The sequence below is a fragment of the Colletes gigas genome, unplaced genomic scaffold (genome assembly GCF_013123115.1).
Source record: "Colletes gigas isolate AHSC1104 unplaced genomic scaffold, ASM1312311v1 Colletes_gigas_Sc00092, whole genome shotgun sequence".
Taxonomy (NCBI): domain Eukaryota; kingdom Metazoa; phylum Arthropoda; class Insecta; order Hymenoptera; family Colletidae; genus Colletes; species Colletes gigas.
In genome coordinates, this window is record NW_025106719.1 from 31,061 (window position 1) to 57,642 (window position 26,582).

Sequence of the window (26,582 nt, forward strand, 5' to 3'; positions counted from 1 at the left end):
AAAATATCTCTGACTGTTAACATAATTTTCCATATGTTAGAACAAAAGTTAGAACAAATAAACTGAATATCACGTTTCACCCTATTTCTACCACTTTAGGAAAGATAGAGAGTTGAAACTTGGTAGTACATAATTGTTACCTTGTGGAGAGCTATCAACTAGTATACCACAAGTTCAATTTGATTTAAGGGCATTTTTCACCTACTTACACAGGTATACTCTTTAACAAAAAATATTTTTCAATATGGTCAAACGCAAATGTTTAAATATCTCGAAACGGCAAATATACGTATGACTTATTTCACTTTCATAATAATCGGTAGATATGTTCTGTTATGAGTATATGGGACTACTGTAAACAAAAAAGTTGTACTTTGTTTTGCTTTTTCTGGTGCGAGTATGGAGGTTAAATTTGATAAGTATTCAGGGTGTCTCAGGTTTTAATGGTCAAACTCAGTCAATATATTTTATAGGTCTAAATAAGAAAAAAGTACGATAGGTAGTTTTGACAAAAAATATTTTAAAGTTAAAGTCTATTAAATCTTAGTCTTTTTTTAGTCAAGATTTGGATAAAATATAAGATATCTAATTTGATGAGTTGATACAAACAATTTTGATTAAAATTTACATTTTGACCTCTCTGTGAGTCCTGTACAAGATACAACAGTTTTTTTATTTATAAACCTGAATGTACATTATTTGGCTAAGAACATTTTTCAACTTTTAACATATTAAAAATATCAAAATAAATGCATTTATTATTTACATATGTTTCTTTAAGCGGAATAAAAGTAGGTATCATGAACATAATTTAACCTTGTATGAGAATCGAAACTATTATGTTTAATTTACTTTATTTAGGCAGGAATATGATGTTAAAAATATGGAACCCACCAAACTTGTATATTTATAATTATTTATTTCAACAGGATGTGTTAGGTTTGAAAACTTTCATATAAATCATCATATATACGCAATGAGACATTTATTTCCCTTCAAAGAACATGTACCAATAAAATATTTGTTTATTTTGTAGACACTTTGATAACTTTTGTCTATTAACAATATATTTCATTTAATATTGTACACTTGGTTGGTACACATGAAAATAACTTGTACCGATTCATTGGATACGTGGCTTTTTATTTTAAATTTAAAAAAAAATTAAATTTGAAATTAAAAAATTTGAAATTAAAAGTAGAACTAGTCTCACCATTAAAAATACTGTCTGTAATTATTCCTTTTTAATTTTTGATTATAAACTGCGAATAGAATTAATGTTTATGGTGAAAATTTTTAAATAAATTTGTATAGTTTGACGATGTCCTGACAAAAGAAACTTCTGAAATAGCCTTGGAGATCATATTTGTATGCATCAGTGCAAAAAGTGGTTATTTAGAATTATTTTATTATTTTTCTTTCATCATTAACTGTGTAGTTAAACTCCCATTAGTTAAAGTTCACAATGTTTTCTATTTTTATTTTTTACAATAGCCCACTGTACTTGTTATAAACTTTATGGTTAGATTAATTGTAAGTAATAACACTGACTTCATTCTTGGAGGCATTTCGAATATTTGAAAATCTTCATTACAATTTCTTTGCATTAATCCATGTATTAGATTAAGGAATCAGTTCATTTGGATTCTTATACAATATTTATATAAATAATTTAAATAGTGATAAAAATTGTTGTTATAACTTTTTGAAAGCCTTTGTGTGTCGTTTGTATAATTTTGCAGTATAAATTCTATCTAAAGTGTTCATGAACAATTCAAATACGTAATTGTTTCACAAATTCATTTCCTTGTGCAATTATTCACTTCAATGCATTTTTCAAAACTCAAAATAAGTGAAAATTTTATGACAAATGAATATTGTAAAACTCGACAAAAAATAAAAATTTGATGGCGTATGAATATTATAAACATTGAAACAAACGAAAATTTAACGGTAAATAAGTTTGGTAGAAACAAATGAAAATTTATTCCATGAATGACTTTTATAAAACTGGAAGTAAATGGAAATTTGTCCGATTCATGTGGGTGGATCAATACATCATTGTTGATATAATATTTTTAGTAAAAACGTAGTCAGATGTCGTTAGGATGGAAGACAATTTTTGTCATAATTATTGAAGTGACTTGTAGCAGAGGTTATAGAAAATGGACAATAAACGACACATATATTTTAGGTTACGTTTAATGCATATAGCACGTATTGTTGCATACATCGTAAGTACTGGTACTGCCCAGTGTTATACTATACTAAAACAAAAGACGGCGCGCACGCCTGCCAACGAGGTAAAAAGAAATACCTCCAACATGCGCATGTTTGCCAACATGGGAATGAGAAACATTTCCAACATGACTTTATTGCTTTTCTTATCACCACTAAGTAATTGATTTAATTTTGTATAAAACTTTTCTATTTGTTATTTACTTTTAATTTATTATTACTACTTAAATATTTGATTGTCAAAAGTGAATGTAAAAACATGATCCTAAATCTGAGTAATATAATTTTGTTCTATAATTTTTCAAACAATAAACGTTATCCTATGCATAGTTGGAAACACATATTTAATCAAATTTATAATCTAAACTATTAAGTAATACAAATTAATCGTAAGTTAACAAATATGTATAATAATTATCCGTGTTCAACCTTTGAAGTAAAAATGGTGTAAATTAATAGGTAACACTTTTGTAAATTCCTTTTTTGACAGAAATTGTTTTTAAGAAATATTATAGTCATATAATTTATTTTGCCATTTTTATTGATTATCTTCGGATAGTTAAAAAGATAGTTTAATGTATCGTAGACTTATTGTCGACAAAAATGAAATTTTGACATGTATTTTACGGATTATATTTTTAAAGTGTACATCACTCTGTTAATCGTGTAATGTCTACTTCCACAGACAAATTAAAAATTTTATTCGATGGTTATAGAATTATTCTACAGTATTTTTAGAACATTGATTCCGACCTAAGATCTCGTAACGATGTAATAAAAAAATATTCTTTTTCCATCAACTACAAGTATTTACACATGTACATACGAAAAAACGATCAGATTTGTGACTTTACAATGGAAATTGGCGTTAACACAATATATGTATATAAAACTATACTAATATAAATGATCATCGTTTATCAAATATTCGTGGTGCGGAATAAATTTATATTTTTACGCGCACGAGTTTGTATACAAAAGTATAAAATATAATTACTGTATATACAAATAAAGGCATATTTTTAAATTTATTTTTGCCAATAAAATATTTGAGTAGTATTAAATAAAATGATGAGAGAAATTTTTCAAATATTCGAATATCAATAAATATAATTCAACTTTGTAAAAAATTAATTGAATTTGAGTGGGCCAGTCTCGGCTCTTCCATTCCTACTAATTAATTTTTAAATTTAAGTTAAAATATAATTTAATTTGTGTGTTTCATAAAATCAATTTAATCTATAACATCGTAAAATAAATTATTGAAAATAAAAGGTAGCAACGTTTTCATTATTGTTTTATATTAACAGAAATATTACGAATAACAAATAAATGATTTTTATTATGGAATAACAAAAATACTAATCATTGAGCAATACATTAAAATGAAACTAAAATACACAATCTTTGTTTAGCATCACAAGAAATTAAAAACATTAACAAAAAAAATCATGAATACAAGCCTTAACTTTAGGTTCTATTCTTAGAACATGCAGTAAACAAAATTATTTTTTATTGGCATAGAACTGATGGAGATAGTTTTTCCAAAATAATGTTTTTTTGTGTATTATTGTTAAAGTGGAACTAATATCATTACTATCATATGATTAATAAAAATAATCTGTTTTTAGCTATTTTGACATCCCAAATTGCGATCATAATTCTTTTCTAAAAAGGCTCATTTCTGGAATTCGATCAGTATCATTTTCACAACAATTTTGAACAAGTCTTTCTAATAGACTTTGAGTCAGTGAACGTCACGATACATTGATTAAAACATAAATTTGGATCAGTTTTCTAAAAAAGGCTCATTTCTGGAATTTGATCAGTATCATTTTCACACCAATTTTGAACAAGTCTTTCTAATAGACTTTGAGTCAGTGAACGTCACGACATATTGATTAGAAAATGAAATTGGATCAGTGTTTTGTCGTTTTGTCGCTATTCTAAAGTTTGTCCAAAGTTAGGAGAATACGTAAAATAACAGAATATTTTTACAAAAATGTAGTCTCCCTTAAAATGTATATTTTTATAAAATTCTCAATTAAATAATAATTGAACAGGAATTCTAAAAATAATTATCGAACTTATTACTAACACGATGCTTAATTTCGTATTTGAAATAAATAGTAGTGGTCTTGAAACGCCCAAAATATCTTCAATTATATAAATAGAAAATATCCTTCTCGAATCCTTCAACTTTTACCCGTAATATTTTTTAATATCCTCAACATTGTCGACACGATTCTCCTAGATCAATCACACACATTTTAAACGCATCGGTTAAAAGATTCGTTTTAAACGTGATTCTTTGGTTTCAGGGAACGCTCATGGTCGTTTACGTTGTTCCTCGTTCTTCCGACGTGTCTCATTCTCTCTCCGGCGAGAGGGATGCTCGAGGCGGAAGGAGATGTCGGCGTCCTTCCACGGGGGCCTCGAGAAATAGAGAGGGAGAGAGAGAGATAGATAGAGAGGAAGATCGTTATACGCGAGACTGTCGCGAGATTAAAACGGTCGAGGGAACAACGATACGTAACGGGGGTGGGAAACGAAACGCAGAGCGACGCGATCGGATAAGATAGGGGCTCGAGCGGTCGGTAATAGGAAAGGAAATGCAAAACTGAGATCGTGGACATCGACAGGTACCTTAAAACCCTTGTCGACCGATATTGTCGCCGTCTACGTGGCTGTTCAACGTGTCGTGGTTATCGTAACCAACGAAATCGGCCACTTGGACACACACGTAACCCTATCGAGACGCCCTTCAACGTTTCGTTCGTGATCACGCTGTGAACCCTGTCAAGACTAATTTGACCGCTTACAATCTCTTTCGACAAAGCGTCCCAGGCGCCAGTCTGTCGCTGAACTTTTACATGCAGCATTGTTTATTTCAGAGATATCGTGAAACTTTTGAAACTTCAAGACTTTCAAGGCAGGTTTACAGTACGGAATCGTGTCGTCGAGATATTTTCAAATTTAAACGAATCGATCTTTAAACACTTTGGACGCGCAGAATTTTACGCGTATAATTTTTTATGCAGAATGATTCGTCACGATTTCAACGGTTACGATTCGATGACAGCTTGAAAATCGCTAAAAATCAAGTGACTTTCAACGATAATAAATGATTCCAAGTTACTCGTGTTCAGGTGAATGGAAATTTTACGAGTGAATGAACGCGATTTTGTACGAAACGGTTGAAGAGAGAGATTCTTGATTATTATATAATTAGAGAGACATAATTACACGTGACTGCATTTAAACGCGCTTAATGTTTCATGAGCTAACGAAGACGCTATTAAAAGTTCATTTATCAAACTTGAATAATATCGATCGCGCCGTAAAAGCTCATTCAGATTTACCTTCCGTTTAAAAATTACAAAGATTCAAAAGATCACAGTTTTACAGAACGGATTGTTCAACAATAGTTAAATTGTTGGCATATGTTTATACAGGCTGATAGGCTACGTAGACGTTGCAAATATTTTCATGGTTTTCTTTATCTTGATGATACGGAACAGGTTTTGGAACGTGAATATTCCATGAAAATAAGCAAGTATTTCAATAGAAATCTACCTTTTATCCAAGTCATAATCTTCAACATATAAGGGAAATAAAAGTTCATAGAAACATAGATCGAAAGTGTGAAATACAATTTTTCCATACAAGATTTTGTTTTCGAGAAATTCGATTTGAAAATTTCGTCGGACCGTGTGTGTTTAAGTACGACTCGATGATTGTATCCAATCATTAGTCATTATTTCTATCTGTATTGATATTTCTAAACATTTAATTGTGATATGGTATTATCTGTTATTGATTTTATATTCAACCGAAACGGATAATACCGTGTCAACGGCAATGTTTAAAAATTCAAAAATAAGTAGAAATACAGCAAAACTTGGATAATCGCGAGAAACGCGGGAATGAAGTCTTGCAGTTATAAAAGCTTGGTTAATTTTCAGTTCCCAGAAAGACGCAAAAGCCGAGCTACATTGTTCGGCTTTGTATTCTGCCGAACGTAGAAAAGGACAGTAAACGAATGATAAATAAGAATAACACAATGTGAAACTTATTTATTTCTTATTTTTTGCTAATGGGGTCTTTACGAATACATTTATAAGGTTTTTTTGATTAAAATAAGACGAAACACGATATAACTTGGATCATATTTGTGTATTTAATGAGTGTACATTTAATCGTATTTAACACGATCTTATACACTATTAGAAGTAGGTTAAACACAAATTACATCGTGTTTGGGCTTATTTTAATCGGAAAATCCTCACAAATACATTGGTAAAAGTTTCATTAAAAAACAAAAACCAAAAATAAAAATGTTTCATCTTTGCATTGTGTACTATGTATGTATGTAAAGAAAGAATACTTTCTTTAATTCAAATTAGCCGCGCTTTATTAGCTCAGCGCGCCCTCTAATCGATATATGTATATCGATGCTCAACGATGGGGATAAAAAATATAGAGAGATGAGATAAGAGAGCACATGTACAAGGATTAAAGTAATAAATAATTAGCGATAAATAAAATAATAGGTCTACGAGTAATTGAGAGAATAGACTTTAATTGTCGTTTCTTTTTCTTTTAGGTAATTAATAAACCATTTTGCATATCTGTAAATATTGTATATACATCATGTGTAAATTATAACCTCTTTCTTTTAGAGCAACACATTTTAGTTATTTTCCTGGAAAGTCCTTAATATTATCCTTTGTCTTATATGTACTGTCTCACCGGTATTCGAGCCCAGATCAGGTTATACTACGCGTTCCACTCGACATTGAGCTTCTGAGTGTGTCAACAGGAATCCCCTCTCAGCAGTAGGGGTGACTACTGTTCACTTATCCAAGCATTGCTATAGTACGTAATGATCAGACGCGTTACTCGAGTCGTACTCCATCAATTACATACCCGACGAATGTTCGAAATTCATTTTCTTGAAAACTACCACTTTGAATGAAACATTTTATTTCATATAATTGATTCATTTTTACACAAAGAATCATATGTTCTCAGATATACAACAAGTTTTGGCTAATCTTGTGTAAAGAGCTCTTGCAAGGACACAAACTGTCTGACTTCGACTTTAATGTGCTTTTGCAGAATGATATTAGAGTGATCATTGCTGTATGTAAAATATTAGGTGTAAATACTCAATATTTTTTAAGAGATAAATAATTGAAGTGGGACAATTATAAGTTAGTATAACCCCATCTACTTACAAAATGTCTCATAAAAAGTAATATTAATTGAGTTCATAAGTTTTTGTGTATTTCTGTATTGAAAGAAAACCAAGTAGGAGTTTATTGATGTTACAATACTCTAGCAATTAGGAGAATGGCCTTCATCAGGGTCTAATAACGTTCATATACTATAATCACATACTGAATCTTCTGCAAGTGTCCCTATATAGTGTAATGCGACACTTATAGAGGATTCACTGTAGATCAGTTCAACACGTTGACTGTTCTAAAATTTTAGTGTGAAAAACAGAACTATTTAATGGTTCTCTGACGTTCTCGTTACTTTGTAACGTCACTAACGACACTAAGATAATTAAAATTCAGTTCATAAATTTTGGTGTATTTCTGTATTGAAAGAAAATATGTACCAAATCGGAGTTTATTGTGTTGAATAATATCAGGTCCCCTTGCATAGGAACAGATTAAATAATTATATATAGACAATATTTAAATATTAAACACAACCACTTTAATTATTCTTTAGATATTACATAGTTAAATAAATTACAGTATGCGATGCTGACCCTGCGGCTCGAACAAACGACTCGACTCGAACAAAAGCCACAGGAATTCCCACACGATCTTCAACCTTATTATAGGTATCGACACTTTGGCCGCGTGCTTATTGCCGCGAGATTATGAACAGCTCAATATATTGATGTTGCAATACTATAGTAATTAAGAGAATTGTTTTCACCAGAGCCGAATGACGCTTAATTACTATAGTGAAACAAACAATTCAATCTACTTCATAATATACACAAAAACTTACAAACTGAATTAATATTATATTTTACGAGACATCCTGTGAATAGATGGGACTATACAGAACTTATAATTGTTCCAATTTAATTATATATATTTAAAAAAATATTGAGTATCTACTTCCAATATTTTGCGTACACCAAAAAGGATCGCTCTACTATCATTCCATAAAATCACATTAAAATCAAAGTCGAACATTTAAAATGTTCGATCATGTTTTGATCAAAACAGACTCTTTTTCAACGACAGTTTTAAATACATGTACTTCCTAATTTGTCAAAAATGTAATTAAATCCCATCGTACCGTTTCCATAATAGATTAATAGATTAATTGATACAAAATTTAATGGGAAACATTCCGATCCTCGAACTTGTTCTCGCATCGTCAAATTCATAGAACATATTTGCGATTCTAGTGTTAGTACTACTCAGCCTGTATGTGTTGCGTCTCAGAGCTGAAATCTCGACGACAGTTTGTAGTTTCACGAGATAATTCGATACAACTGGAAATTACACAGCTTGAACCGAGCCGTATCGCTTTGGTGCACGGTTCACTCGCGCCGGATCCTTGTCGACGTGATCGATCTCAGTAAAGGGGCTCCCGCGACGCGAGGGTTTTTCGTGTGTACACGCGAAAGCGGTAAGGTGCATGGACCGTGTATATGGTGATTATATATATTCCATACATATACCACGACTACTTAGCCAAGACTAGTACATGCAACCATGCTACGAGACGCTATCAAGCTACATGCACTATCTACGTGTATAGCGGACTAACGATCTTAAATCTAACTGTAAATACTTATGTCTAATCGAACTTCGAATTTGGCAACAGTGGCAACAATATGCAGCGCGATCTGAAAGTTCCTTGGTGAATTTTAGTAACAGCTGTTTTTCTACAGCATATGTCTCTTACAACGTTCGTCTTGGTGAAATTTTTATTATCGAATAACCTCTAACGAGCAGTTTGGTTTTTATTTAAGAGGCTTTGTACGTGGATGCTTTAATAAATTTGTGTATTTTCTCCACCATAATTATATTAAGAAATGATAGATGGATAATATTTACATAAGGTATCGATGGCTGCTTATTTTATTATAGATTATTTTAAGATCGAAGATTGTGACTTCAATTTTCGAGGCATTTTTAAGTAGATCATTGCATAACTTTAGGTACAATTGAGATTGTAAAAGTATGAATCGTGAATGGAATATGGGTTCTATTGAACAGAATGTTGACTCCTCCTTTGCAAGGCGGGGCCTAAATATAAGGTGTTCTGCTACCCCTGGGAAAAATTTGGATGTGAGATTCTAGAGCCCAAAATAAGACGAAAAATAAGAATATCAATTTCTTAACTGAGGCTTAATTAGAGATATTAAAAAATTTCAAATCATTCTGAAAAATTTATTTTTAATTGCGGGGCTCAATTACAATCATTTTTTGTGAATACACATACCCCTGAAATCCTACCCACTTTCGAGAAAAAAATTCGAGTAGGTACTGAAATTTTTAGACGAAATTAAATAAAATTATAACATACTAAAAAAATTATATTTAGTTACAGGGGTCAATTACAAGCATTTTTGGTTAACAGACAAACCCCCGAAATTCTACCCACTTTCGAAAAAAGAATTCCTTACCGAAAATATAATCTGAGGCCTGAAATGGTTTCCCGAAATTTCATGTGAATTTTTGAAACATCATAACTCTTGAACGTATTGGACGACTTTAATGTTTCAAAATCCACACATCGCGTATTTTGGTGAAGACTATGGGGAAATTCCAAAAATATTCGAAAAGTTGATCTTTCACCCCGGAAACTAACAAAAACCTCATAAATATAGTCCAATTTTTAAAGAGCCATAACCCCTACAATAGTGAATATATTTCATTAAAATTTTTTTCTGATGTAGAACCCATGGATACCTACAAAAAAATATATTAGACAACTTTTCCGTGCAGCGTCAAACAAATTTATTAGAAATGAAAAACAAATTTTTAAGAAAAAACGACAAGGGGGTAGAGGTACTTAGGTGCCTTCGGCGAAAAAAAATATTTTGAATCGTTCTAAAAAAATTATTTTCGGTTGCGGGGGTCAATTGCAATAATTTTTGGTGAATAGGCCAACCCCCGAAATCCTACCCACTTTCTAGAAAAAAATTCAGTACGGGCGGAACTTTAAACGTTAATAACTTTTTAAGAAAGCCTCCATCAACAAATTGGTATTCTTGATTTTCGTCCTATTTTGGCCTGTAGAATCTCCGATTCAAATATTTCCTAGGGGTGGTCGAACACCCTGTATATTTCACGTATACATCAACTTTCGTAGATTATAAAAAAAAAAAATTGAATTGTGTATATTGTTAAAGAATTTCAATTTCAGTACGTTATATATTCTGTATTAAAAAGAATTTAATATCTGCGTAGTTTAGATTTGAGTTATGTGAATATTGTTACTTATTACGAGTTGAACAAAGCTGTTTCCACAAATAAAATGAAATCTATGATTCGCGACTATATGTACTGACTTAGAAAGGAGTTGAAATTCAACATAGTTCGATACACGACAATCATTATATGTATTGTTTAATACCTTGTATTACGAAGCAGGGATACAAATTCTATCATGTAGGTTCTTTTTAGCTCCCGACAGTGTATTTGGGAGGTGGAAAGATAATTTTGGGACTGAGAGAATCGTGATATCATGAGTAAGTGGAACATGGACAGTGTCGAGTAATTTTTGCTTAGTTGCTAGCCTTTGAAGGCTGACTAAAACGTCTGATCTAATGTAATTCAGTAATTTTTCTAAACTTCTTCCTTCAACTTCTCAGCTCCTTATGCTACCTCAAATGTAATTTTTTTCATTTTCTTATTTTAAACTTTAATAATTCTGCGAATAACATCGTCTTTTTACTAACAATTCAACATTATGTATTGTGTAAACTAAGAGCTATAGTGGGAAAATACGCACATTTGCCAAGGTTTTGTCGTACAAATATCTTAAATACTTTGGTCTACTCAAATTTTGGCCCTGGCTACAGCGAAAACGTTCTTGGAACTTTGGTGGAAAATATGGTAAAATATGAAATAAGTATAACCTTTATAGCGTATACAATTCATATTCGATTTCGTAGAATTGTTACTGTGGAAGGATTTTTGTTCGTGATGAATGCATTCAAATTAGATTTTTATATTAAAAATGTTCGTCAAGTCGTTGATTTTGATTCTGTATTTAAATGGTGAAAGTTGACGTGTATGAATCGAAAATTTTTTGATACGTTCGTCCGTTATTCGTATACTCTTCCAGCGAGATTGTAATCGCGCGATACGTAAATGCAGAAGCATCGTTCCGGTTACGGAATCGAATTTGTTCAAGGTAACGATGCAAAGCTCGTTGCTTCCGTGATTCCGCCCGTCACGTTTACGCGTACGAACCGCACGTGCAAATACGTCTGTGTTGCACTTTGATATCGAGGCGCGCGAAAGTGCTCGTGAATATACCGTGGAAATTGTTTTGGGAAGCTAGCGAGGAACAGTTACCGGACGCGGGGCAGAAATTCGTCGATCGACGAAAAAAAGAAAAACGTATACTAATCGCGCGTTTCCGTGGCCAATAAATAACAACTACGGCTATAAATCCGTCCTGTATTACTGCGCGTTCGCATTCTTCTCCGGTCGTACGGAAATATACGTTTTTTATTTCGATTTCGCCACGGTCGTTCGCGCTGACAGAAATTTTACGACTATTATAAACACGAAACTTTCTGGAATTTTCGCAACCGTTATGGGCGTGAAATTTCGCTAGAAAGGTTCGGGGAAACTTTTGGAATAAACTTGGACATTCTGCAACTCCAATAACGGCTGACACTCGCGGCTCGATGTCAGTGGAAAGATTTCAACCCGAGGCGACGCTTACCGTTGCCATCGACCCCTGTAGACGCAGACGGGATAGGTATTTTTCTGACGTTTTCAACGCGTCGAGAGTTTTGTGCTAGTTAAATGCACGGCTTTATTGCATTACGTCACGTGGGCAACGCATTAAGATCGAATTCAAAGCACGATAATATGAAGAGAATTCTATTAAACGTTCAAATATACTGCCACGTTTACGTCTATTTTAATATTTTTATTTCTCGGTAAATGCAACTATGTATTTCTCAATGTGGAAGGTATTTAATAATTTTGACTATTTAGTATCGAAGAATTTGTGGTTGGAAAAACTGTAGTTAAATTTATGTTATTTCACGACCTTCTGGGTGCAATTCATCAGTTTTGATCATCTTGACATATGTTATTAAGGTTAACATTTTGAACATTTTTCTCCTATATGCAGGGTGTTCGGCCACCCCTAGGAAAAATTTTAATGGGAGATTCTAGAGGCCAAAATAAGTCGAAAATCAGGAACACCAATTTGTTAATTGAGGCTTCGTTAAAAAGTTATAGAAACATTTCCGGCCACACAGAATACTTTCGGTAAAGAATTTTTTTCTCGAAAGTGCGTAGGATTTCTGGGGTATGTCAATTCACCAAAAATGATTGTAATTGATCCCCTCAACCGAAAATAATTTTCCCAGCACGGTTTGAAGTTTTTTAATTTTGTCGAAAAATTTGTCCACCTTCCTGAATTTTTTTCACGAAAGTGAAAAGGATTTCGGAGATATGTGTACACCAAAAATGATTTTTTTTATTATAATTGACCCCCGTAACTGAAAATAATTTTACCAGGACAATTTGAAACTTTTCAATTTCACCGAAAAATTTCAGCACCCTGTCGATTTTCCTTAAAAATTCGTTTTTCATTTTTAATAAATTTGTTTGACGTCCTACGGAAATTTTGTTCAGTACTTTTTTGTAGGTATTCATGAGCTCTACTTCTAAACTAAATTTCATTGAAATCCATTAACTATCGTAGGAATTATGGTCGTTTGAAAATTGGACCATTTTTATGGATTTTTTCTATTTTTCGGGGTTAAGAAACAACTTTTCGAACATTCTTGGAATTTCTACATATTCTTCGTCAAAATACGCGTTGTTTGCCTTTTGAAACATTAAAATCCTTCAATCCGTTCAGAAGTTATGACATTTTAAAGATATGCACGAAATTTTGGAGTGACATTTCTGGCCTGAAATTATATTTTCGATAATGAATTTTTTTCTCGAAAATGATTAGGATTTTGAGTGTATGTCTATTGACGAAAAATGATTGTAATTGATCCCCACAATCAAAAATAATTTTTTCAGAATGATTGAAATTTTTCTAATTTAATTTTTTAATAACTTTTTAACGAAGCCTTAATCAAGAAATTTATATATTTAATTTTTGTCTTATTTTGGCTTCTAATGTCTTCCATTAGAATTTTCCCAGGGGTGGCCGAACACCCTGTATACCTGTACATAGTATGGTAGGTTTTAGTTTCAAAAATATGTGCCCAAGTATTTTTGATACTATGCAGCGTATTTATACATAATACTTGAGATATGTAAATTTAGGTTGAATTTTAGTTAAGTTTGTGTTAGATTAGACTTTTTCGAGTACGATTATATTAGGTCGTTCCATAAATTCGTGTTGTTCGATAGCCTGAAATTGACGGAGATAAAATTTGTAATTTAATAGAAAACAAACCAAATTTGTCAGTTCAGGAGATTTCTGAAATTTTAAACATACTAACATCAACAATTCATAGAAATTTAATACAAATAGATACTGTGTCAAAGCTCAAAATTTGGAATTTCTTGATCGTGCTTGAGCTTGATTAGATAAATATTTTTGTTTGTATATAATAAACCGAACTTTATGAGACATAAAATACAACAATCTCCAGGTTCATTAGTGGGTAAACAATTTTAGAATGTCAATGTTTTAATGAAAAGCGTTCAACTACATTTTAATAGGAAATCAAATAAGTTCTGTACCATGGATATAATAGCTTTGCCAAAGGAAAGTGAGTTGTCGAACGAGAAGAGGTTTACTGTTTTTCATAAAATTCCATTATATATTTAAATTATTGCTTTAAGTTGTAACTCGACACGAATATATGGGACGACGTAATACTTTAATTTGGTGTAGGAGGTCATATTTTTGTATAGTCTAATTTAAACTTAACTCATTCGTAATAATTCCTTCTAATATAGATAAGAAAGAAAAATCATTAGGTCAGACTGTAATGCTCCTTGAAAACAATAATAACATCTTAAGGTTTAAACTCTCTCAGCGACCATCTGTATAGGGATAAATTGTTCAAAATGTCGCCCCCACAAATATATTCCAAGGTTATTGATATTTACGATTATGATTTACTAATAGTAGTTTTTTATTTTATTTTCATTGTCATAGAGTAAGGACAACGCTTGTTTTTATGCAGGATGTCCTTGAACAAGTAGTACAACTAGACTTCTACGTGCGAAAATAAAGAAGAAATGTAAATTAAGACATTTCTGCTTGAGATATAATTTTCGAGAAAATCGGTTTTTAAAATACATACGTGTTTGACTGATAAATCTTAACGAATGGATGTTTCTATATGTCTCTATCGTGTCTATATAAAGTTAATCAATCACAATAAAATAGTATTTTAGGTTATTAATTATTATGGATCACATACATACAGCGAAAAGTCGACTTTCTCAAACAAGTCGCCGTGCAACAAAATATTATTCTACAATATCGACTTATTTTTGCACAGGATGTAGAATCACCTCCTTTCCTCACAAGGAAACTTTCCATAAATGTTTATTAAATTTATCTAAAAATTTAGCCATAATTGACTCTTTCTATTTTAGTGTTTATAAATCGTAAACAAGAATGACATAAAAAAATAGTTAAAATACAAATTATCCCAATTTTGGAGATCTACTACACTTCTGCTGTTTTGAAAAATTTTAATTGTTTTTTCTGATAAATTAAGTCGTCTATTTTTATAAATATACCGATATATTGTGGTATATAATTATTGTAACTATTTTGTATAAAATTGCCAACTTAATTTTGTGTATTTCCTATATTTGCTGTTAATTCAACCAAAGTTACTGAATTACTTCGTTGTGCTTGGTGTAAAAAATATTTATACTTTCAGCACTTTTTTTATATGTTTCATTATTGTGTAATAATAATTATATCAAATAAATTTTATTCGAACGGTATTATAACATGTCATTGTATAAATCGAGGAAAAAGTATTTTATTTGTCATTTTGGAAACTCAAATCCCATATTATAATATCGTTATCGTAATTATATATTTCAGAAATTGTACAAAGTCATCATATTAGGATAAAATTAATTTAAAACTAAATAATAAAAATAAAAAATTAATAGTTATATAAAAGTTTTTGAAAACATACGGAGAAGTTATTGTTATCACAAAGGTTATCAAACGCAAAAAAGTAGCTGAACTGATAACCAATATAGAAAATTAACAAAATTAGGGCGATAATTGTACACAAAATAGTTACAATAATCATATATTGCAATACACCGTTGATTTCATAAAGAATAGATGCCCTTATTCATCCGGAGCAAAAATTAAAATTTTTCAAACAAGGGAGACATTTAATTTCAGTAAAAATATAATTTTTCTGGAAAATATTTCTTATAGATTACTATTTATAGCAACTATTCTTGTTATGTATTTTGTTATTTACAATTTATAAGCATTTAAATAGAAGAGGCGAATCGGACAAAGTGGTTAATTTCTTTTTTAAAGTAAAAAAGTGGTACGAATTAATTACGACTAAATACTTAGGTCTAATGAACATTTGTGCAAAGTTTCATAAAAATCAGCGTGTATCGGTCACTGGAGTTCCTTTATCAGTTGTACCACTGATCATGGAGCATCCTGTTTACCTGATCGAGAAGTGAGCACGCAAATACAATAAAACGTATTCATGTAAATTTCGTTTCTAAAGTTGAAGCGTTATTATTATTGTTTGTTTAAACTGATCCAACGTAACTAATTCTACGGCATATTTTAAGAGAACATTGTGATCTAACAGCTCGAGTAACTTTATCGTTTTTTGCGTTCAAAGTTCATCCTTTAAAAGATGCTCGAAAACAATATATGTATTCCGTATTTCAATACCTAGTTTCGTTCATTTTTCAAGCTACGCGTCGATGAGGTTTTTGTTTCGATTACTACTGCATCCTTAACAATAATGCATACGGGAAGTTGTTTGTTATTAATTGGAGAACTTGTACCGCATGTAAGTGGTTTTTGATGCGATTCACGAATTTAAAATGCGACGTTAATTAATTCGAGTGCGTTCGGAAGTGTCTCCGTTGTAATGCGACATTGATGTTACTTCGGGCGAAAATTATCGTGGCAACAAGCTTTGCTTCATTTGGCGCTCTTCCAGACGCACTGTCCATCTAATTTGTTGTACTAAACTTTTTTATTCGTTGATTAATTTATTAAATTTATTGGAAATCACTTTCACCTTTTTATATTTTGTACAAACTTGTCCGTATTATTCGTTAGCTTATTCTAGCGTTTAAAAGGTAATATATGTATAAAGTGATCCACAGAAATAGTCAAAGAAATGAAAGAAGTATAGTACTTGCACAAATAGATAAAAAAATGTTGATCTATCGTAGATTTGCTAATTAACAGAGTAAGAATTATTTGTGATTCTTCGTTTTGTGGAGAAGTTCCTTATATTCATGAAACGATTTGCGTAATTGACAGTTATTCTCAATTACGTATTGCTGTACGCGATGTAATAGTGATAAATATTTCTTGTTTTACGAACGAAGAGACTCTGAAAAATTCAACGTTTGTTTTCTATTTTTGAAAGTACTATGTGCAACTATATTTTAGGACTCCTTTTCCAGATCACCTATTATCTGAAAACTGCAAAACACGTTTTTATTTTTCAGAAAATCCGTTAATTATTTTTGACCATGTTGTTTTCCTACGAAGCGCTAAAGTCAGACTTAAGAGAGATAAAAGAATTTGGGGTGCAGTTAATCAAGTATATTCGGAGGTATGCTTGTCAATATAATAAATAATTGTCTATCCTACACAAGTAGCTTTTTACTTAAAGTTTAAACTTAGACGTTTTTGAGTCTTCTTCAGGAACATCAAATATTATAAACCTATAAATAAGAGATGAAAGTTATAGTAATACGCCATATCGAACAACAAACATGGAATAAAATATGGACCACATCCAAGAAAATAAAAACACATGACGTTACCCAAGATTTCTTCCAAATAATGCCTAGCAGCAATATGAGAAGGAAAGACAGGATAATCATGGCCAGACTTAGAACTGGTCACTGCAAACTCACACATGAATACTTAATTAAGAAAACAGAACCACCAATGTGCACTGTCTGCAAGGAATCCATTACAACCAACCACCTATTATTCGAATGCAGGAGATTCAACACCCAAAGGCAGAAATATAAAATAACATCGACAGAAGTTCTGACGACAAAGAAGCACATAGAAAATACCCTGAACTACCTAAAGGACATCAACATCTACCACTGCATATGACCGGACAGAAAGAAGGAAACAGATCCTAATCGTCGCTAATGACCCATAGGTCGATGCGACGTAAAACTCGAATTGAAAACGTCAAGTATAGTCATTTATTTATTTGTATTAAATAATTAATAATTTCAAACACTTTATTATGCATTCTTATTTTATGAATCACACAAGAAAAGTAAATTTGTATTGTGTGAGATATAAATAAGATATTTGCAAATAATTTTTTATTCAAGTTAATTCACACAAATATAATAACAAATAATTCGTCATAACAGGGTTGCGATGAGATTACTTGATATTTTATTCCAATAAATTAACATTTATTTTTATCATAATTAATTATTAAATTTATATTTCGAAAATTTTGTGTTCAATAAAAATTGATATACAGGGTGTTTGGCCACCCTTGGGAAAAATTTTAATGGGAAATTCCAGAGGCCAAAATAAGAAGAAAAACAAGAATACCAATTTGTTGATGGAGACGTCGTTAAAAAGTTATTAACGTTTAAAGTTCCGCCAGTATTGAATTTTTTTCACAAAAAAGCCCAGAATTTTTGGGGTATATCTGTTCACCAAAAATGATTGTAATTGACCCTGCAAATGAAAATAATTTTTCCCGAACGATTTGAATGTTTTTTTTGCGTCGAAAAAGTTAATAAATTTGTTTAGTGCTGTACAGAAATTTTCTCTGATACGTTTTTCTAAGAATCCATGAGCTCTACTTCAGAAAAAAATTTCATTGAAATATATTCAGTATTGTAGGAGTTATAGTCCTTTGAAAATTGGACCATTTTTATGGGTCTTTTCTCACTTTACGAGGTTAAGGAACAACTTTTTCAATATTCTTTGAATTTATACACATTCTTCACTAAAATACGCGTTATTTGCCGTTTAAACATAAAAATCCTTCAATCCGTTCAAAAATTATGACGTTTTAAAGATACACATGAAATTTTGAAGTGATATTTCTGGCCTGAAATTATAGTTTCACTAATGAATTTTTTTCTCGAAAATGCGTAGGATTTCGGGGGTATGTGTAATGACTAAAAATGATTGTAATTGACTCTTGCAACCGAAAATAAGTTTTTCAGAATGATGAGAAATTGTTTAATTTAATTTTTTAATAACTTTTTAACGAAGTCTCAGTCAAAGAATTGTTATTTTTTATTTTCGTCGTTTTGACCTCTAGAATCTGCCATTAAAATTTTTCCCAGTAGTGACCGAACACCCTGCATATAAAGAATAAAGAATTATTTCATGCAAGAGCTCAATGACGAAATAAATTAGAGAAGAATTATTTTATATTTTAAATAGTATCTAGCCAGACTGGATGTTTTGTACAGTTGCACAATAAAAACTCGCTCTTTGATCGTTGATTCTTGATCTTTTTGCTTTTTTCGTTATCTCTTTTAAGGTTCGTTTTTTATCTGATTTTAGCATCACGGTTGCCCAAAAGAGGTAATCTGGCTGAGGGCGTGGCCATATTCGTCGTTGATTGGCTTTACCTTGCAACACACTAGCCAATAATTTCGGTTACAAGATTGGATGGTGGGAGACGCTATGTAACGACACTTTTTAATAATATTTACTTGACCATGCTTTCAAAGTAGCGACAAAGGGTCCACATCGATGTTTGTGAATTTACTATTACGCTGCAACATAGGATAACATATTATTTAAACGATCATTTATTAAATGCCTGAATCTTTTATATATAAGTTTATAATGTTCGATTATTCCGAAGATGCCTGAAACATGGACGAATTGAAAGGTTAAGTAAAAAACACTTTGTTCAAGATCGATAATTATTTGTTCCTACGTTTAAGAACAGTTTGCAACAATTCCTTAGCAAAAAGAGAGCCGCGGCCACGCGTGGTGCGAGCGTTCGCCTACGATTTCGAGCGAAAGAAACAGGGGTGGGGGTAACGAATCTAGAGCCTATAGAACGTAGTGACGAAGCTGTGTACAGAAGCGTTTCAAGCATAAGCTTGCAAGCGAATCGAAACTGAAAAAGGAAAAGAAAAAACGTAAAGACGAAAGAAAAGGAATACAACGCAACGTGTGTACGACCAATGACGGAAGGCAAAAAGAGGCTCGTCCGAGGACGCGTTCGGCCCAGCAGATTGCATTGTGCTCCTCTGCGCCTCGACGAGTGGCTAGTCTGTGTACGCGTGCACACATTTCGCGAAACACAGCGTGGATTAATGTGCACACGATCGTACAAGCGCACGCACGCACACACACACAAAGATAATAATACAATGTGTACGGCATCATAGTGATTTGTAGCGACCAGAAGCGTACTGCACACACTGACAATGATACAGCTCATATAGGTGTTGTATTATACCTATAATGTAATGTAAATATAAGAAATATATATATGTATATCTATAGACACAATATTCGTATAGTCTCGATCGTAGTCGCAACGTCGCACGAGCTATACTCTTCGTTTCTATACGATCGTCGGCTGGCCATAGGGAAACAAGGATACAGGGCACGGTTTCGTCGTTAAATCGTTTCACGGACTCTGTTTGCCACTGTTTGCTCCCTTTTCATTAGTTTTATTTTTTTATCTTGGTTCTGTTACTCGAGACGTCCGTCTGATAAATCGCGGTGTCCAGAATCTACGAGAATAGAGGGCGGCTGGCGTGTGCCCTCTTTGCAGCGTCGTTCGCGCGAGATTCTTCGTCGATGCGCGGTAACTGTCACGAAGGGAAAAAGGAGAAGGCGGATCGGAGAGAAATCGATGGGAAAATCGGCTTCTTTCCTCGTGGAAGTTTCTGCAGTCGGAGGTGAGGATAAGTTTCCGAGAAGACGATCACCGACAGGCCACTTTGATTCGTTCGTGGACGCGACTGTGAAAGGCAAAAGGAAGGAAAGTGTAGGGGGGCGGACGTCGTGGAGGCTCGCCAACGGATATAAAAATCGCGAGTCACGTCCCAGGTGACAGTGTCGACTTGATTTGGTTTCCGCACAGGGCTCAACACCTGGGGTCCAGTCTCGTACATTCAGCTCCAAACTCACATTCTGGATCTCGGTCGAGCGTCGTCGAGCTCCTTCCTCGATTTACGAGCTCCTCGAATTGAGCGAACAATTCCGGGAACGTGGAAATTCTCCTCAATTTTTCGCAGAATCAAATCAACCACTTCGTGTTTACGAAAGATCCTCCCCAATTTGAATATAATTATTTTTAAAAAAGTGTATTTCACAAATCGTGGCGAGTGGACCTGTTAGAGCCAATGGTGGTCGGAAATCGATCCAGTTTCGCGCCAGTTTAAAACTGAATGTAGACACCGGAACAGATCCTTTGAATACTACAGGAGTATACGCAATACACAATACGCCATATGATTACGCTATATACGTTTCTTAAATATTGAGAAAGTAAGTATAAATATATATACATATACATATATATATATATATGTATATGTATATATGTATAACATACGTGACGCTGTATACACGCTTATATACATACGTATACATCTGTACGTAGAAATCGGAAAAAGATACGTGTACATCTACGCGTATATATGCGTGCCTCAACGTATGTGCGGCCTGCGGTGCTCGAATCGTGATTTGTCTATTTTTCTTTTTTTTCAAAAAATCCTCTTCGTAAATGAAACGCTATCGTCCCATAATTTTTGACGATATCGAGAATTCGAGATACACTCCGTTCATTTTTAGTTCATCGTAGATCTACTCGATAGAGAGTCACAAAAAGTGTTAGAGCAGATCGCCATACGGTCGAACGCATTTTTCGGTGTCGTTTTCCTGTCTATTTCCTTTGCTATTGACCTCTGGTCGCCTATTCGAGCACCGCGGGTAGGGCCATGCAACAAGAACATCGCAAATCGAATTAAACGAGTCAACCATAAACCATAAACGAAGTGGACAAGAATATATCTTGCGAAGACTGTGGAACGTAGCAAGGTTCCCTTGTAACAGTTCAGCCAACCAAACAGCTGTGACGAGCTATAAAAACGTAGGTTAGTAGGCCATCCGTGTAGTGTACCGTGTGTGTGGACGCGTGTCTCTTTGTGTACGATACGAGTTCGTGTACGTGTGCGAGAAATGTATGTATGCAAATATGTAGGTGTGCACGTGCCAATATGCCCCTTGCTGCCAACATAAATATCGCGAGCCGCGATGCCTATGTGTCCCTCGGTGCACTTTTTCGCATTCGCTCGTCGAGAATTCCTCGAGATTTCGATGCATGCATGAAAATACTACCGTACGAGCGGTTTATTTATTACTTTTTTTCTTTTTTCCAGGGACCGGAACAGCCCACTAACGATACTTTACGACGAGACGTTACGCCGCGTCCGCAGAGTGAATCTCGTCCAGCGAAACAATGGTAACGACATGAATATTCAGACCGAATGTTTATTAATCTTACGCGTGTCCCTTGATTGTTGTTCTTTCGAATTTCACGCCGGGACGCGGGCCCATGAATATTTACGCGGCGATGGGACACACGCACGCACACGCGCGCCGGTTAATCGCGAAACAAACAATCGGAAACAAGCGGCATAGTGGGATGAACGACGCAATCGGGGAAACTGATTCGTCGACGGGCGACACGATCGATCCGTGAATCCTAGGGAGACATTGACCGATCGGATCGCGCGACGCGAATGGTCGATTACGATTCGCGCACGCACGAAACAGAGAGCTTCGCGGATAGTTACATGAGAACAGTGTGAAAGAAGAGGGCGGTAACCCTATGGTACGAGCGACGGGAGGAAGAAAGAAAATGAATGATTCGGCTCTGTCGATTGTGAGTTCTGTATGAGTTTGAGAATGCAAACTGTACCATCAACACTTCGGACACGGAGCTGATGCTGAGGACATACATGGTGACGCCGACCTCCACTGGCGGACCTGCAATCAAGAAAACCATCCGGCCTTGGTCGCTCTGATTATCCGCTAGTTTCAAAGTTTCCGTACATGTGACAGGTAGATTGTACGTGGATAACAACCGTAAGTTCGTGTCTTACCCCTGACTCACGGACACGAAAATAAAAGGCGAACACCCGATGAAACACGCGTACCAAACTAGTCCGCTTCTTTAACGTTCTCACGATGTTAATTTTTGAACGAGTTTAGAGGGTACACGAAAGTCAGGGGTAAAATGCAAGCGTACAAGTCGAAGAGAGCTCGCACCCTGCACGGAACCAAATCAACAGCACTCGTCGGCCACGTTGCTTTCCAAGCTAGAAGAATTATTCGTACTTGACTCGTTATAGATATATATATATAATCCTTAGCCATTATATATATACACCCATCACAGTCGCATGGCAAGGTGCATTACCTTACTTAATTATCGCCTTTTGTTTCGCTTTCTTTCTTTTTTTCTTGTTCTCTCTTGTTACTCTTTCCCATTGTACGTTTCCGTATCTTATTTTGCGGCATCGTTAGCCATTCTAATTACATCGCACCATTTATATACGCGTGTCTCTACGTATTCTTGGGGACTCATCTGGTCCGTTTGTTTTGTCCCTCAGTTTTTCGTTCGATCCCTTCCCGTTTTACCTGTTTCCAATCCCTCGAGCGGCATGCCGGTTCCCTTTCATTTCGCAATCGCCAATCGTTTTTAAATTCTAAACTCATTAAAAGAACAGATTCGATATCGCAAAATTGCTGTCATTGTCACTGCGATCGTCGATTCCGGACGAATCTTCTAGTCGTGATTGTCTTTGATATTTAACAATGAGCTATCGGACGGACGCGTTGTACATCGTTCGAGACACGTGGAACGGGGTCTTTCGTGTTCGAAAAAACGAACGTGTGATACGTGCGGTGTCAGACACAGGGGTTAGGGGGTGAAGGTAGTGTGGTAGTGATTGGTGGCGGTGGTTGGGGGGGGGGCTGGGGCGACATGGGGTTTCGGGTGGAATAAAATATAGAATAATAATAATTGTAAGTGGTGGCAGGCGGGCAGCCCATCTCAGCAACCGCGGCATAGCAGCTAGCGTCTAAAAATGGTCTAACGGGACGGTCGTGCGTATGTAATATCCAAAATTGAACAAGATACTATTCTTCTACTAGAGAGGAAACAAAAGTGTTTGTTCGTTTTGTTGTATTGTCGGACAAAAGAGCAAACCACGCTTCAGACAGCATAGGCTAAAATAGTAACAAGCAGGAGACAGTGAGATATGTATTCGTCTACACTCGGAAAATATGTTAGATCTAGAATGATCAGGACCGTTTCGGTGTACAGATTCGCTGATCGCGAGAGATTCGTTCAGAGACAGAGTGAAATAAAACAGAGAGAACGTGTGCCTTTCCATAACAATGCGTGTACAAATACAAACCATCCGCCGACTACGATTCACGAGACAGACGACTGTGTCGGAGCGAGGTTCTACAGAATTTTGTTCGTTCCTTATTTTCTCTTTTCTTTTCTGAGTGTAGCCTACGAGTTGTGAGCACTTTTATCGTTTCACACACGCGAAATAGTACTTTGTCCATTTTTGGTACCCTGTTGTTCTGTTGAATATTTCTGATTGCCGCGTGTCGTGTGGCGAGTGTCGATCCGTGTTCCATGCACGCGCACAATTATTCTACCATCAACACGCTACTATGGTAAGTAGGCGAATTCAATGTAACGCATCAAGCTGGTCAGGGCTCTTTACCGAGTCTGGTTCGTCTCGTTAGTTGCAAAGTTGCTCGAGTTAATCATATTCCTAATTCTAATAGTTTACGTGAGACTCTTAACACTTTGACGGCCGCTGTCACGTATACGTGACTTTGCGAGCTAGTAGACGTTGGCCACTGTCACGTGTGCCTGATCTACTGTATCAGTCACCATTTCATCATACGTTCAACTTATTACGTTTGTTGAGGTTACATTTATAATTCCTTATAATAATATTCCTAGCATCTTCATGTATCTCACTTTGGTCTTCAATATCAGTGGTGACGGACAACGGTCTTCGCGTGATACGTGCGGCCATTAGAGTGTTAATAGTATTTTATGCGTAACCAAATACATTACCAAACAGTTCGAACGCGAAATATTTAAAAATTTATTTTTAGACGAATTTAAATAATACGACAAACAATGCAATTCTTAACATTACAATCATTGATATTTTATAAAACAGAACGATATACCTTCGTTATCACAGAATTCTAGCTGATGAAAAGATAAATTTAATGAGTATGAAACTGTCCATTGGATGGCTTTTGAATTTTATTCATGATAAATCACTTTCGTACCAATTTAATACACCTCAAAAGATCTCATCAATATTAGTTTCACTGTAAGTATAAATGGATCGCTCGTTGTTTCTATTTCTTTATACTTCGTTTTCATTCAAATCTTATATGTTATAATCTTGTACTACTCTGCTATACATTTGGGTTGTGCGATTACAGTATCGCACTTTGCATCTATCCGATACATTATCAAATCGTGATCCATATAATTTCGAACAAAACGTTTCTCTGTTTAATTACATTTTGGATAGAATAAAACAGAAATACAGGGCGTGTTGCCTAGGGTAACCACTTTAACTGACTCGTAAACTGTATATTGTATGAAAAAATGTTTCAAACGAAAGTCGTAAAGAATTCAAAAGATTGTCGAATGCCGAGTAAAAAAGTATTAGAGTACGAGGTGAAAAGTCAATAATTATTGATATATTTTTTAAATACTTTTTGATGCAAATGATGCTTGAAACGTTCATTATCCGTAATAATAGGTTAATGAGAGTGATACGCGTTTCAATGCTTCTAAAATTATTAGCATTAGAAAATATAATGATACATTCACGCATGACTTCAACAGTTGTTACTGGCACGCGATAAACTTCATTTTTTAAATTCCCTCGAAGGAAATAGTCTACAATATACAGGGTGTTCACGCTATTACTTAGGAAAAAATGACAGTGGAAAAAGTTTAATAGTTTTTTTATGATCAATAGGACAGAAACGAAGGTGGGCTTTCATTTTTTAAATGGAATGCCATATATTTTTTTATGTCATATGAAAGTATGTGTCAAGACAAGTTCATTCATGTATTATATGTCATTCCTTTTAAAAAATGAAAAATTACCTTCATTTCTCTCAAAATAATGTAAATATGTAAAATTGATGTACACAGTCCTATTGATCATAAAAAGCCATAAAACTTTTTCCTCTTTCATTTTCTTCTACGCACAATAGTTTTCGAAAAAATTGCTAGCTAGTAATAACGTGAACACCCTGTATATATACACATATATATGATATGTATAATATTTATTTCGGAGAACGAGTTAACCATATAAAGCATCATATACATAAGAAATTATTTCAAGAACAGATTACACTGTTCAACACGAATTTTGTTTTTCAATACCCACTAGGTGATTCTTGTAGAGCTTTGTACCCTAAACACGAATCTGAAAATGGAATTGCTGTATCACCCTCAGTTTTCGAAAAACACGAGTTTTTGTGAAAACGTATAATTTTGGGCAAAAGCAAGGTATTACGCGAAAATTAAAAACATCAGAGAGTTCCAATTAATCTTAAAAGATAGAGGAGAGATTCCTGAATATACTAACATCGATAGTTATAATATTTTGTACTTTTGAACGGTTGTAAATGATCGCCAAAGTTTGAAAAAGTGTCGAAGTACATACTTTATACACAATACTTTTACATATTTACGAAAAGTTCTTTACCTGACACGAAATCTATACACAGGATCTGATTCTGCAGACATTTCTGAAGAAGAAACTGTCCAACAGAAGTGTAAAAGCTGTTCTCAATTGCCACAGGTCGAGAAAATGTGTATTTGCAACGCGTGCACGACGTTTTAC

General features: G+C 33.9%; 1 protein-coding gene across 2 annotated transcripts in view; it reads right to left on the reverse strand.

Moving 5' to 3' along the window:
* LOC122404017 (gamma-aminobutyric acid receptor subunit beta-like) overlaps positions 1-26,582 on the reverse strand; it is a 71,378-nt gene that overhangs the window by 12,615 nt on the left and 32,181 nt on the right. The window contains exon 2 of one of the 2 annotated variants that reach the window (XM_043407867.1): positions 22,586-22,653. The exons of the other annotated variant lie outside the window; for it this stretch is intronic. Within the exon in view, the coding sequence (XP_043263802.1) occupies positions 22,586-22,653 (68 nt within the window). The remainder of the gene's footprint in view (positions 1-22,585; positions 22,654-26,582) is intronic. 2 annotated transcript variants of the gene reach the window in all.